The sequence below is a fragment of the Mus caroli genome, unplaced genomic scaffold (assembly GCF_978045245.1).
Source record: "Mus caroli unplaced genomic scaffold, Mus_caroli_1 scaffold_15, whole genome shotgun sequence".
In the NCBI taxonomy this organism is placed as follows: Eukaryota; Metazoa; Chordata; class Mammalia; order Rodentia; family Muridae; genus Mus; species Mus caroli.
In genome coordinates, this window is record NW_028227270.1 from 96292289 (window position 1) to 96307637 (window position 15349).

The following is a 15349-nucleotide window of genomic DNA, read 5'->3' on the forward strand; positions in this document are numbered from 1 at the left end:
AGAGATTTGCCTGCCCCTGCCTCTGCTGGAAATAAAGGCATTCACCACAACTGCCCAGATTTTTTGGTTGTTGTTTTGCTTTGTTTGTTTGTTTGTTTGTTTTTGAGTCAGGCTTTCACTTACGCGGGCTGACTCTGAACTTACAATTCTCCTGTCTCAACCTCTCAAGTAACTGGGATGACATGTCTTCAACACTAGGCCCAGCTAAAAGTACATTTTTACTTCATCAAATTTCATTTGGATTTTTTTTTAACTATAAGAAGCAATTTAGCCGGGCGTGGTGGCGCACGCCTTTAATCCCAGCACTCGGGAGGCAGAGGCAGGCGGATTTCTGAGTTCGAGGCCAGCCTGGTTTACAAAGTGAGTTCCAGGACAGCCAGGGCTATACAGAGAAACCCTGTCTCGAAAAACCAAAAAAAAAAAAAAAGAAGCAATTTGCAGAACTGAGGATGTATGTCAGTGGGTAGAGTGTTTGCTTGGTATGCACAAAGCCCTGAGCTCATAAAACTGTAGTGGCATTCATGGATTCTCCTAGCTCTCGAGGCAGAGGCAGAGGCAGAGGCAGAGGCAGAGGCAGAGGCAGAGGCAGAGGCAGAGGCAGAGGCAGAGGCAGAGGCAGAGGCAGAGGCAGAGGCAGAGGCAGAGGCAGAGGCAGAGGCAGAGGCAGAGGCAGAGGCAGAGGCAGGAGAGCCAGAAGTTCAAGGTCATCCTTGTCTATAGCGAGCTTCAGGGCCTGAGCACACAACACAGAATCATCTCTTGATGGTGACCGGACAAGCCTCCTCAAGTATCTGGGAGGGTGTTGTTGGAGTTTCAAACCCCAATAAGCCCATATAAAAAACCACACAGTCTCATTATTATAGTTATAAACTATAAGTCTAGATGGGGCAGATCTAACACTATACTAATGTATTCTCCAGCTACAAGACCCCTTGTTACTTGTGGTTTCTCCTGGCCATCACGGCTTCCTCCTCCTCTTCTTCTGTCCTCTCTCCTTCCCTTTTCATCTTCTTCTCTCTATCTGGCCCCACTCTCAAACCTCTAGCCCACCTTTCCCCTCTACTGTGCAATCACAGGCTCTAGCCTTTATTAACCAGTTAAAATGGGGAGAAGATTCACAAGAGATCACCCGACTACATGATCAACTGCTTGCAGGGGCGGGAGAGGGAGAAGGGGAGAATAAGGGGGTAGGGGGGCAACTTCTCTTGAGGAAACAAAATTAACATCAAAATACAAACAACATCAGGACAACCTACAACAGAAGGGTTGGTTTTTTCCTACATCAGGTTAATTGAAGTGAGAAATGACACCCTAATACTGGGCAGAACCATGCCATGGGCTTGGGCCCTGGACTGCAGAAAGAGAACAAAGTGAGCTGTGTGCCAGCATCATAGCCTCTCCTTCCTGACTGGGTGCAATGTGATTAAGTGCCTCAAATTTCGACCACCACAATGGACTGCACCCTCAAACCATGAAACCAAATAAACACTCCCTTTCTTAAGTTGTCTCTCTTGGCTTTTTGTCATAGAAATGAGACAAAGTCATGCCAATAATCCACCCGAGCCATTGATTGAGTAATGGAAAGCCCAGGAACCTTGCTTGAGTAAGGAGACAGCTTACCCACAGCGAAGGTTTTAAAGTCATTGTGTCTTTAGACAAATGGCACTTAAAAGTTTGAACAGATTGGGCAGGAGCTGGGGTTCATGTGGTAGAGCATATGTCTAACATGGGCAAGGCCCCAGGTTTGATCCTCAGCACCCATCACATGCCTCCAAAAATCACAGACATTCTTAAAAAAGAAACTACTAGATGCTAGATGTAACAAGATAGAACAGATTTCAGGAAATGGGCAAACAAAATAATAACCACTTTTCTTTTCTTTCCAACTGACCTCAAGATCTAGTTGAAACAGCAGGATGGACTGCTTTTTTGCTGATCTGTGCTAACCTGTGTGTGTGTGAGCGAGGGATATAAATTGAGATAGATCTGTAAGGTTAGATGCTCTTCCAATGACTGCGTGGTTTGAGAAATTTATAAAACAGAATTCCTGATTTAACAACCTCCCTAAACCAAGAATAGATGAATGGATGATAAATGATAGACATACATACATACATACATACAAACATACATGCACGCATGGATGAGAGAGAGAGAGAGAGGAAGGAAGGGAGGAAGGAAGGAAGGAAAAGGAAGGAAGGAAGGAAGGAAGGAAGGAAGGAAGGAAGGAAGGAAGGAAGAAAGGGAAGGAAGGAGTCTGCAGGCAAGATAGATGACTTGCCTGCATGATCATCTCTTTGCTCTCACCGCCAGGGCCTGGGAACCACTCATAGAGGACAATCTGGTGATCGTCACTGCTCTGGTTCCCATTCAGAACGATGGTGTTTTGGGGCAAAGTGATGGTCTGATTTGGCCCTGCATTGGCAACAGGTGGGTAGTCCACGGCATCACGGATGATGAGGGAGGCAGTGGTGGAGTTGGTAGCGCCATCCGAGTCTGTGATGGTCAACCTATAAAGAGAAAAGGAAGCTCGTACATCCAAGAGTGTGCCACACCAGGAAGTAACCAGTCCCAGAAGAGGTGAAAGTAAAAACTTGAAAATGAGGCGAAGGAAAGCAAGGTGGGGAGGAGAATAGTTGTCTTTGCTTCTGTTCATCTTATCTTTGAGTCACAAAATGTTCCCACGTTATGGTTTAGCCTTTATGAATTTATCAGTCTCTGAGATGCTGAGTGGGAACTGTGACCCCTCCAGGCAACCCGAAAGCTTCTCTGGACCACTCAGTTTACCCTCAGGGTACCAAGCACAACTCTCAAACCATGAGCCAAAACCCCTAGAATCTTTCCCATCAGAACTCCAATCCAAGTTAGCAAAAAAGAAAAAGGCTTAAAGAAGCATATGGATAGAAAAGATACTTAAGAGCCGGGTGGTGGTGGTGCACACCTTTAATTCCAGCACTTGGGAGGCAGAGGCAGGTGGATTTCTGAGTTCGAGGCCAGCCTGATCTACATAGTGAGTTCCAGGTCAGCCAGGGCTATACAGAGAAACCCTGTCTCAAAAAAAAAAAAAAAAAGACACTTAAATTCCATATTGTCCAGAGTGCTCATTTTAAGGTCATGGACGTAGGGGAAAGATTTTATTCCTTCTGCTAAGAGATACATTGCTTTTATTTTTATAGAAAGCATCAGTGTCAAGAAACAGTCAAGAGAGAAGCCCTGGGTAAACACAATAAAGGTGTAACCCACTTGCCTAAAGGTGTAGTTACCAGGATCTAGGTTCGACAATTGTAAGATTGGGGTGTCAGCTGGAAACTCCTCTCCTAGGAAGGGCCCGTCAACTTCTTCCCAGTGGTAACTCACTATTTCAGTATCATCTGTACTTTCTACAAAGATGAAGAAGAAAAAATCCAAAGTGAGTTATAGGAAACGTAAGATGAGAGCTTTATAACACACTGAACATTGAAATGTGTTTAGTATAAACATTCACACGGATCTCAACCATATACATTAGGCATTGCAGTTGTCTCCCAGCCCTAAATTGCCAGCACTATTTTTCTAGATTTGCACAGGTTTGAGCAGGGCTGTTCTAATGTGTTGAATATTTAATAAGCAGAGTGATGGATACTGTAGCACAGAATGTAGCCTCTTGACATTCTGCTCCTACTCACTGTACTGCTGGTTTTATGTCAACTTGACACAAGCAGGAGTTATCACAGAGAAAGGAGCTCTAGGTGAGGAAATGCCTCCATGAGATACAACTGTAAGGCATTGTTTCACTTAGTGATCAAGGGGAGAGGGCCCCTTGTGGGTGGGACCATCTCTGGGCTGGTAGTCTTCGTTTCTATAAAAAAGCAAGCTGAGCAAGCCAGGAGAAGCAAGTCAGTAAGAAACATCCATCCATGGCCTCTGCATCAGCTCCTGCTTCCTGACCTGCTTGAGTTCCAGTCCTGACTTCCTTTGGTGATCAACAGCAATGTGGAAATGTAAGCTGAATAAACCCTTTCCTCCCCAACTTGCTTCTTGGTCATGATGTTTGTGCAGGAATAGAAACCCTGACTAGACACTCACGTTGGTGACATGCTATGGACAGCTTCTTATCTTAGCTAAAAATTCCTTTATCATATTAATGGTTAAATGTAAATCCAGAGAAATATAAATCTGTGTTTTGCATGAAATTTCCCCACTTAAAAGAGCAAAGCAGGGTAGGACTGAGATGGCTCAGCAGTTATAGGCACCTGTCACGTTGAAGATCTGAGCTCAGTTGCTGGGACCCACAAGGTGGAAGAAGAGAACTGACTACTAAAAGTTGTCCTCCATAATACTACCAGAAGATCCAGCAATACCTTTCCTGGGTATATACCCAGAAGATGTTCCAACTGGCAGTAAGAACACATGCTCCGGGGCTGGTGAGATGGCTCAGTGGGTAAGAGCACCCGACTGCTCTTCCGAAGGTCCAGAGTTCAAATCCCAGCAACCACATGGTGGCTCACAACCATCCGTGACGAGATCTGGCGCCCTCTTCTGGAGTGTCTGAAGACAGCTACAGTGTACTTACATATAATAAATAAATAAATCTTAAAAAAAAAAAAAAAAAAAAGAACACATGCTCCACTATGTTCATAGCAGCCTTATTTATAGTATCCAGAAGCTGGAAAGAACCCAGATGTCCTCAACAGAGGAATGGATACAGAAAATGTGGTACATCTACACAATGGAGTACTACTCAGCTATTAAAAACAATGAATTTATGAAATTCTTGGACAAATGGATGTATCTGGAAGATATCATCCTTAGTGAGGTAACCCAATCACAAAAGAAGTCATTAGATATGCACTCACTGATAAGTGGATATTAGCCCAGAAACTTAGAATACCCAAGATACAATTTGCAAAACACAAGAAAATCAAGAAGAGGGAAGACCAACGTGTGGATACTTCATTCCTCCTTAGAATAGGGAACAAAATACCCATGAAAGGAGTTACAGAGACAAAGTTTGGAGCTAAGATGAAAGGATGTACTATCCAGAGACTACCCCACCCAGGGATCCATCGCATAATCAGCCACCAAACCCAGACACTATTGCATATGCCTGCAAGATTTTGCTGAAGGGACCCTGGTATAGCTGTCTTGTATGAGGCTATGTCGGTGCCTGGCAAATACAGAAGTGGATGGATGCTCACAGTCATCTATAAGATGGAACACAGGGCCCCCAATGGAGAAGCTAGAGAAAGCACCCAAGGAGCTGAAGGGGTTTGCAACCCTATAGGAGGAACAACAATATGAACTAACCAGTACCCCCAGAGCTCATGTCTCTAGCTGCATATGTAGCAGAAGATGGCCTAGTTGGCCATCACTGGGAAGAGAGGCCCCTTGGTATTGCAAACTTTATATGCCCCAATACAGGGGAATGCCAGGGCCAAGAAGTGGGAGTGGGTGGGTAGTGGAGCAGGGCGGGGAGAGGGTTTAGGGAACTTTCGGGATAGCATTTAAAATGTATATAAAGAAAATATCTAATAAAAAAGAAAAAGAAAAAAAAAAGGTGTCCTCAGAACTTTACATGTATGGCATGGTGTGCACACTACACACACACACACACACACACACACACACACACACATGAAAAGAGAAGAAGACTAGGACTGTAGCTCAGTGGTACAGTGCTTAATTACCATGCATGTGAAGCCCTGGGTTTGATCCCCAGCAGTGCAGAAAGAGGCTGTGGCTTGGCATGGTAGTTCAACAGCATTCAGGAAGCTAAGGCAGGATTATCTCCATGAGTTCAAGGCCAAACTAGGCTACATGGTGAGACCTTATCTCACAAAAAGAACAGGGCTGGGGATACAGCTAAGTGACAGAGTGTTTGCCTAGCATCCACTGTAACAGAACTTTCCCCTGATTGGATAATAAAGACAACAAGAAGCCAATGGCTGGGTGAAAGGAGGAGATTAGCCTTCCGTTTCTGAGAGAGGAAGAGGGACACAGAAGGGAGGAACAGCCTTTTTTGTCTGGCAAGGTGGAAGCAAGAAGACCAGGATGTAGACTTGGAATGGTTAGATCTGGTGGTGGATTCTGCCACTGGAATATTTCCAACTTAGAATAGTTGATGAGTTTAGGACAATAGAGTCCACCAGTAGTGGTTGTGTTATCTGTTGAGTCTAAACTAAGATTGTCTGGTGTTTTCAATTCACCACAATTCAGGTGGGCCAGAGGGAAAGAATTTAGCTGGGGCAGAATTTGGCCAGGCTTTGGAGCGGGAAGACTGGACAAGGACCAAGCTCCAGGGGAGAGGTAACCAAAGCTTGCCTCTGGGATCAAGAGAGCGAATTCCGAGCTCTAGAGAGAAAGAGCTGACATTTGTGGGAGAGGTGTTGGCTAGGAAAAACACACGGTCTTGATCTCAGTACTGGGCTGGGAACAGACAGAGACCATGGTGCCTAGCCGCCCACAGTGTGGACTGTTTTTTTATAATTACATGCTACATCTACTAAAACGTGGTGGGTTCAGTCTCCATAGCACAAATAATAATAATAATACAAGAGAGCAACAATGTGCCATGTAGACCCATAGATCTAGAAGGAAGCTGGCTTTTCATCAAATTCATTTAGAGAAAAAATTTATGCGGTCAACTAATAATCCTGTATGATTTTTGTGACCAAGCTAGTCAGAATCAAAAGATTTAAAAACAAAACAAAACAAAACAAAACAAAACTGGGAGGCCTTTTCTCATGCAATCATCTCCTTTGTCAGCCAGGCATGGGAATACAGGTGCCTATAATCCCAGAACTTGTGAAAGGGTCAAAAGGTCATCAGGAGATTAAGGTCAACTTTAAATACATAGCAAGTGTAGTAATAGCCTGAGCTGTTTGAGAAAGCAAGCAAGCAAACAAACGGGCAAATGCACTGTATGTTCACACTAGAGAAGGGGGAGGATATAGACATGACACCGAATAGATTCAAGCAGTCACATCGCTGTCACCTCCACATCCGCAGACCAGTAGACAGAGCAACCCTCGGGAGCAACCGGTATGACCACACCTTTTACCTCTCAGCCGGCCATGGGGTTAACCTTGTAACTGGATGAATGTAAAAACAGTTGCAGAGCACTCTACACTGTTAAACCAAGGCAAACACTGGATTCTCATTTGTCTGGACACCCAAAGTTACACCATCCTTATCCTCTACTTAAAGAATAAACTCTGACTAAATTAGTAAAGTGAAATGCTACCCACTATCACTGAAGCCAACCTCTTTCAAACTGAAAGGCTCTGTCCAATTGCTAATCTTACAACTGCTACACGATTCACAAAAGAATCCTTAGTAATTATTTGAATTACAAACCAAATATCTGACCTTAATGAACGCTGTATTTGTTTGTTTGTAGTTTGTTTTAGACAGTGTTTTGTGTATCCCAGGCTGGCCTGGACTTCCCTAAGTCACTGAAGATGACCTTGAATTCCTGATCCTCCTGCCTTTGGCACCCAAATGCTAAGGTGACAGGAAGGTTACAGGCATGCTACCACTCTCAACTGGGAGCTGAGGAGCCTAGGACAGGAAGCTAAAAGAAACCCCAGTTTATCATGGTGCCACTGTAAGCCTTCTTGGCCCTGACACAAAGCACTCAATCTGACAGTACAAACAAACAGAAACCACCGAACATGGAGGATACGCACGGCTGCCATCGATCAGGGCTGAGGTCAAAGGCACACTGAGCTCTTGTGTCTGGGGAGAAACAACAGCTACAGGTGGCTGGTTGACTCTTGCAGCTGTGAGACAAAAAAAGACAGCTACTTAGCCTACACTGCACAGACACACACAAAGGTACCCTCTTTCTAAATGCTAATTCTAAACATCTTGTAGAGGTCTTCACACACATACCCGCTGCCCCTCTCCTCCCACACACACCTCCCTGGGCCTCAACTGTGGGAAACTCCCCAAACTGTCAAACCCCTCCTGTGGATTTTGAGCTTGTCTGTCAGTCTACAATTCTATAGGTAAAGCCAGACTCAAGGGGTAAGTCATACAATGTGTACTGTGGTTACAGAAAAGCAAGGCTAGATTGCAGGGCTTTATCTATCCCAGGAGTAGTGATCTGAATAGGTTTGGCCTCCAGAGATTCATGTGTTTCAATGCTGGGCCATAGGGAGTGGCACTCTTAGGAGGCGTGGCCTTATTGGAGGAAGTGTGGTCTTGTTGGAGGAAGTACATCACTGTGTAGGCAGTGATGGATACCTCTGTGAGGAATCCTATGCTCAAGCTCTGCCCAGTGTGGAATAAGAGCCTCCTCTGGCTGCCTGCAGAACACAGTCTCTCCCTGATGCCTGCAAATCAAGATGTAGAACTCTCACTTCCTCCCTTACCTTGTCTGCCTATAAGCTGCCATGCTTCTCACCATGATGATAACGAACTAAACCTCTGAAACTGAAAATTTCAGATTAAATCACCAATGAAAAGTCCCTTGGTTATGGTGTCTCTTCACAACAATGGAAACCACAACTAAGAGATGAGCGTAGCCTCCAATTCACTATGCATAACCTTTTAAAGTCCTAGTCCCCCTGTCTGGGCCTCCCAAGTGCTAGAATCACAGGGTGAATACAAGTGTATTCAGTGCTGGGCAAGAACTCTGCTAACTGAGCTACATTCTCAGACCATGAATAGCATCTTAAATCTTTGATTGAAAGTACTTCCACCATCCCTAGACTTCAGCTGTATTAAGTAGACTATGGAAAAGCTTCTGGCCACCAGAGAGAGGGGTAGGAGGTGGAGCTTCTGCTAACATGCTGATGCAGGCTAATGGCTCGGCTGAGCTGATGGGTAAGTGGAAACCGGGAGCCAGGACATAGGTAGAGCAGAGTGTATCCACCGGGACTGAAGGTCACCTGCTCTAATCAATCCACACAAATACACTGAATTATGACCCAGGGATGGGCTTGCTAATCAGCCCATGACATACATGTGCCTCTGATTCTTTAGGTGCACAGATGAATGCATTTTGGAATAGCCATGCTCCTATATGAAAGCTAAATCATGAGGAAAGAAAGTGGACAGAGTAAGTGTTAGACAGGGAGGGCCAAGGTACCGTTTGTTATCATTCAAGAAGAGCAAGCAACTTCCTGGTATACGTGAGTGGCCATGTCAAGAGAATACTAGAGTTATTAAAAAAAAAAAAAAAAAGCAAAAGGAAACAAAAAGACCAAACCTAATCCCTGTACATTTTCTCTACAATGGTGCCTGTGGTTGTTTAATGAGAACAGCTTCCAAAGGCTCATATAATTGAATGCTTAGTCACCACAGAGTGGAACTGTTGAGAAGGATTAGGAGGTGTGGCCATGTTAGAGTGGGTGTAGCCTTGCTGGAGGAAGCCAGTGTGTGACTGGGGGGTAGGCATTGAGGTTTCAAATGCCTACACCTGGCCCACCTCTCTTCCCTCTCCCCACCTGCCACCTTGCCTGCCTACCTGCTGCCTGTGGGTCAGGATGCAGAGCTTTCAGCCATTCCTCCAGCACCACACCGTGCCTGCCTGCCTGCCTGCCTGCCTGCCTGCCCGCTGCTGCCATGCTCCCTGCCACAGTGATAATGACCTAAGCCTCTGAATCTGAAAGCAAGCCCTTAATTAACTGCTTTCCTTTATAAGAGTTGCCTTATGAGAGTTGGTCACGGTGTCTCTTCACGACTACACAAGTCTAACTTGTATAAATAAAAAATAAGGGCTGGTGAGATGGTTCAGTCGGTAAGAGCACCCGACTGCTCTTCCGAAGGTCCAGAGTTCAAATCCCAGCAACCACATGATGGCTCACAACCATCCGTAACGAGATCTGGCGCCCTCTTCTGGTGTGTCTGAAGACAGCTACAGTGTATAATAAATAAATCTTTAAAAAATAAATAAATAAAAGCATTTGTATTAAAACATTGTCTGGTCCAAACTCCAAAAGGCAGTCCAAATATCCAGAAATGAGCTCAACCTGAAATGAGATTTCTGGTGGTTAGGTAGAAGCCAGCATTCCTCGGGAACTTGGGAAGCCAGTTCCCCTCTACCAAAAGGCACCTTTACCTCTGGCAGAAGGGGCATATGGTTTCCTGTGGTCCCTACCAGCATATCAAAGCCCATGCTGGCTTCTAGGCTCCCTCAGTATCTCCAGTAAAGTCTTTCCTCTTCACCATTCCATGGGTCAGTCATGTCATCAATCTATTCCTCCATGTCATCCAGGTGCCAGAACTTGAGACTAGCACAGCCAAGATGCCATTCTCCCAACAGACTCACCTGGCATAACCGTGACATTCACATAGCCTTCTCCAAATGCATTCTCACTAGAAACGGCCACTCTGAAGGCATAGAGTCCCACAGATAACTGCAAGGTGAAAACCGACAAGTGAGCAGCTGAAGACAGGGGCATCTGCCTCCGAGAAAAGCCTACAATGCCCCAAAGGCTTGGGAGAAAGCTTCATTTTAGTCTGTCTAGGACTGCTATACATTTGAGAGCTGCACTCAAAGATACTAAGTTACCTACAGAGACCTTTTGCTTAGTAACAGATGTCACAGACTTCAAATCAGCCAAGGACAGCAGCCCTCAGATGGGCATGTATGGAATCATGCTGGACTTGGGTTTTTGTGGAGGGGGGGTGAGTCAGTGCTGCAAGTGAGCCCAGGGCCTCACATATGCTCAGCAGGGACTCTACACTGATCAGCAACAGGGTCTGGAGTCACAGATTTCTAACACGTGTTACTGCGTACCACACTTGGAGAAATAGCTCAGACACACAGCAATGATGTGAGCTGGTAAGGCACTGGGATTGGTACAGCCTTGAACAGGAAGACATTCACCTCATAAGAAACCAGACCTCGTGGTTCCTCTTGGAGCCAAGGAAGTGGTATGTGTCTTCTTGTGTGGAGCAGTATTTGACAATCTAAGCACCTTGTAAACTAGAATGGAACATACCTGGTGGACACCTGAGATATCCTTAACACTGTAAAGACTGAAAGAATTAGACCCAGGCTTTGAACCTATCACACATCATGTCCCCAACCTCCAGCCTCTTTCTCCAGAGCTGTTATTTTGAGCAATTTAAATGAAGAAAGGCTACTGAATGTCTCCTCATTTAATCATCCATCTGCCTGATTAAGTTTTATTTAATTATAAGTTTCTGATTTTTTTTTTTGAAATGGGAAATCTGATTATGTCATCGAGGCTGACCTTGAACTTCTAGGATGAAGCAATCTTAAAAGTGAGGCAAAAAGATTGCCTGTCTTCTTTATCCACTCTTAATCCTAAAAGAGGGAATTCTGCATTCAACAGCCAAGACTTTGCTCACTGGAGTCTGAGCTGTGCAACCTGCCTTGTTACTTACTTGAGAGAGGTGAAGAGTCGGCTTGTTTTCTTGTTTGATTTTACCTTGGAAGTCTACTGGGTGGTTCATTAAACTCCATTCATAGGAGTAAGTTGTATCTGAGGGAAAAATCAGAAACACTAATGCTTATCAGATCTGAGAGGTCACCTTACAACCCTAAGGAGGTGAATGCTTTAAATCAACAGCATCAACAGCCTTAGAGACACAGAGCTCTGCTTCCAAGGCTCATCCCAGAGAGGAATCTCGGGTCTCTGTGCTTTTGCAAATGAAGAGAAACAAACACAAAAACAAACTGATAATGAAAGTACACAAATGATAGAAAATAGGGACTAAAAATTAAACCTCCCCAACTTTACTATTAGCATTTGAAAGCCTTCCTTCTGGGCTCTTGCCAACACCTGGTTATCCATATAATTCCTTCTTGTTGTTGTTTTGAGACAGGCTCTCACTGTGAGCCCTGGCTGGCCTGGAGCTCACTATATAGTAGACTGAAGTGTCTTCAACCTCACTAGGTCCGAATGCCTCTGCTTCCATAGTGCTGAGATCAAAGGTGCGGAGAGCCACACCCAGCTCTACACACACTTAAACTGTATAATTCACTGTATCTTTTCTCCTTTTGATGAAAAGCAAAAGCCGGGTGGTGGTGGCTCATGCCTGTAATCCCAGCACTTGGGAGGCAGAGACAGGTGGATTTGTGAGTTCGAGGCCAGCCTGGTCTACAAAGTGAGTTCCAGGACAGCCAGGGCTACACAGAGAAACCCTGTCTCGAAAAACCAGAAAAAGAAAAGCAAATAGGTTTCAGCTCACTTGATTTTTATAGAGTTTGTTTAAAGACACAGTGTTACCTAAGCATCTCTTGAACTTAAGTTGTCTGAAGCCTTTTGGTAGCAGGGTAGTGTCTCAGCTCATCTCAAGGACTGAGAGGCAACTGACAGGCACGACTGCCTCTGTGTATGAAGTTTTGACCCATGAGACCTGAGTGAGAATCAAGCTGAGAGGTTGTAGGGATGGCTCAGGAATAGTGGGCCACTGGGTGAAGGGAAGGCAAGCACTTACACCTTGGCACTGTATTTAAATGTCTGTGTGGGATATTGTGTGTGTGTGTGTGTGTGTCTGTGTAAGTGTAGTTGTGTCATGGCATGTATGTAGAGGTCAGAAGACAGCCTCGGGTGTTAGTCCTCTACTTCCAACCTGTTTGAGATGGGATCGCGTGCCATTCACCTCTGTAAGGGCCAGGCTGGTTAGTCTATTGCTTCCTCCCATTGCGCCATAGGAGTGTTGGGATTATAGATACATGCTGCCGTCTGGGGATCTGAACAGATCCTCAAGCTTCTGTGGCAAGCACTTTGTCCATGGTACCTACCTGGCCCCTGAACATTGTTGAGCAGTTGGTCTCAAGTATTTTGAGAGCCTCTCAGCTATGTTGTTAAAACTACAGCATTTGTAAGCAAGTCTCCCACTGCATGTCAATCCCTCTCCTCACAGTGGAATCTTCCTGGCCTCCGTGGGTTGTCACAGACAGATTGCGATCTTAATGTGGCAACCCTTCCTCTCTGATATAACATCGTGTCCTTCCAACCTGACCAGTTAAAGATTATGAACTATATGTAACTTCCTAGACAGCTACTGCATTTATGCTACCTCAGTAAAACTTGACCAACCTCCACTGTGGAATGCTGTGGGGAAAAGGCATCTAAATCTAGTCCATGGTCTGTAGTGACCTGCCCTGGGAGAGAATGCCTGAGCTCTATCAGTCTCTGAGTCACATAAGAATAGCAGACTCTCACCTGCAGGGGGCGCTGGTTCAACAGAGGCCTTCAGTTCTGCTTCTCTGTCTGGTAAGGTTAGTACTAGGTTATCTCCAGCAGACACAGCAAGCGCCTTTACTAAAAAAGTTCAATAGAACAGTGCATACCATTATCCAATACAGTATTTACCATGTCTCTATAAATATACCCGTTCTTAGAATGACCACTCCTCATGTAATTTTACCTAAGGCGCCCCACCTTGGGCCAGTATGCTCTGTTATGCTACAAGATAAGCTTTGCAAGTTTAAAACTTCCTACAGGAGTTGGCACCAGGAAGAAAATACCCATCCAGAACGAGCCGGTGTGTTGGGTGACAGTTTTACCAGTAGGTGAAGGACTACTGTTTTCTCTGTTGTGACCAGCTTTTTTCCTGACTCCCTGGTGAGCAGTCCTTCCTTACAGAAAGGTCAAGAGTGTTCATAAGTAGCCGGGCGTGGTGGCGCACGCCTTTAATCCCAGCACTCGGGAGGCAGAGGCAGGCGGATTTCTGAGTTCGAGGCCAGCCTGGTCTATAAAGTGAGTGCCAGGACAGCCAGGGCTACACAGAGAAACCCTGTCTCGAAAAACCCAAAAAAAAAAAAAAAAAAAAAAAGAGTGTTCATAAGTGTCTCAGTGTCATTAGCCACGCTGCTTGGATCCGGGAACTCCTTATAAGTGGCTGCTAATGGCCTTGCTCTTGGAGCTTTTCCAACAGGAAATCCAGGCAAGCTCAGTATGAGAAGGTAATTTAACTCCAGCAGCAGCAGGGACATTCACTCTCACCAAAAGCAGTCACCGGCTAATGCAGCAGAGCTCATTCACTGTACAACCTGAACGCCATCGATAGCGTCCTACCATGGCTTCGGAGGTTTGCCTCAACTGGGCATTCGTTTCACTGTCATTCATAATTTGGTTCAGAAAAACACTATTTGAATTGAGTTTTCTGCGACTCTGGCCCCTCCTGTCCCCATCCAAGCTTATCAAGATCTGTGCCGTTCTCAAAGATACCCCGATATTCTGATATCACCATTGGCAGCCAGGGACCCCAAACCCAGGGCCGTTTCTCTTCTCTACACAGCTTCTCTCTCACCACAATCCTCTTCTCACTGAAGTTCAGGAGCAAAGTCAATAAATTGGAGGTTAGGGAGCACCAGGGAATCAAAACCGAGTCGGACCAGTTCTCGGTGCATCTCCAATACCAGTCAGGTTTCAAATGTGGCTGAAGCTTCATGGTGGGCGGGGTGTGGCGGTGGTATTACTATTATTTGATACAGAATCTTGTACAGTCCAGGCTGGTCTCTTATTCCGTATGTAGTCAGGGGTGATCTTGAACTCCTGGTCCTCCTGCCTCCATTTCCCGAGTGCTGGATGACAGACTTGCACCTTCACGCCCACCTACACCCTTTGAAATGAGCTGTAGCTATAGCCACCCTCATATTCAAGTTGGTGTTGGAAGCATTAACCCCCACGGGCCTTCTGGACTTAGTCTGTCTTGTATCTAATTTTCTTGTCGCTGTAACAAAAATGCCTGGCAGAAGCAACTTGAGGAAGGAAGGGTTTATTTTTCTCACAGTGTGGGCAGGTCCAGTCCATCTGAGGCAGCAGGAGCGGGAGGCGGCTGACCACGCCGCGTCTACAGCCAGGAGGCAGAGAGAGGTGAATGCTGGTGCTCACTTTTCCTTTTTGATGCCTTACAGTCCCTGGCTCATGGAGTGGTGCTGCTCACAGTTAAAGTCTCCATCGAACCTAATCTGGGGTGGGATGGGAACGGGGGCAGCCCTGGCTGTTCTTCGTTCTTCTTGGTTCCTCATGAGGCAGCCGAGGGACAGGAGTAAGACTTGATCTTACAGACATTTAGGGTTGCTTTATAACACCTACCTTAAGTCTAAGTCACTTTGTGTCAGTAGCAGACCTGCCTGAGTTCCACTGAGGCAGGACGCTGTCTCTGGCATTTAGCACCTACCTCATCATAAAACACCAGGGGATTAAGTAAAGTAGCCTTTGTTCTATCTCCACAGGAACTGCTCAGCTCTAACTCCCTGCCTGCTACACATTGAAAAGTGATTTCATTCTTTATTTCTATGTTCTCTCTAAAAAGTTTCCTATGAAAATTCTTTAAGAAAAGGGGGATGGGGAATTAAGTAAAGGATTAATTGCTAGAGTCTTTCCCCTCTGGTCTGGATGCCTCTTGCTTGTCAGGCTAGGGGGAAGTTTGGAGCAAT

At 45.5% G+C, this 15349-nt stretch overlaps 1 protein-coding gene across 4 annotated transcripts in view; it reads right to left on the reverse strand.

Moving 5' to 3' along the window:
* The window catches only part of Kiaa0319 (KIAA0319 ortholog), a 77185-nt gene that overhangs the window by 46493 nt on the left and 15343 nt on the right, over positions 1-15349 (reverse strand). For 2 of the 4 annotated variants that reach the window (XM_021180546.3, XM_085831204.1), the window contains exons 5-10: positions 13128-13226; positions 11341-11438; positions 10256-10343; positions 7668-7760; positions 3248-3380; positions 2282-2510 (exon numbers count right to left, since the gene is read on the reverse strand). In XM_021180546.3, coding sequence (XP_021036205.1) covers positions 2282-2510; positions 3248-3380; positions 7668-7760; positions 10256-10343; positions 11341-11438; positions 13128-13226 — 740 coding nt within the window. Of the gene's footprint in view, positions 1-2277; positions 2511-3247; positions 3381-7667; positions 7761-10255; positions 10344-11340; positions 11439-13127; positions 13227-15349 lie in introns of all 4 variants that reach the window. The other 2 variants (XM_085831205.1, XM_085831206.1) reach the window with 2 other exon arrangements.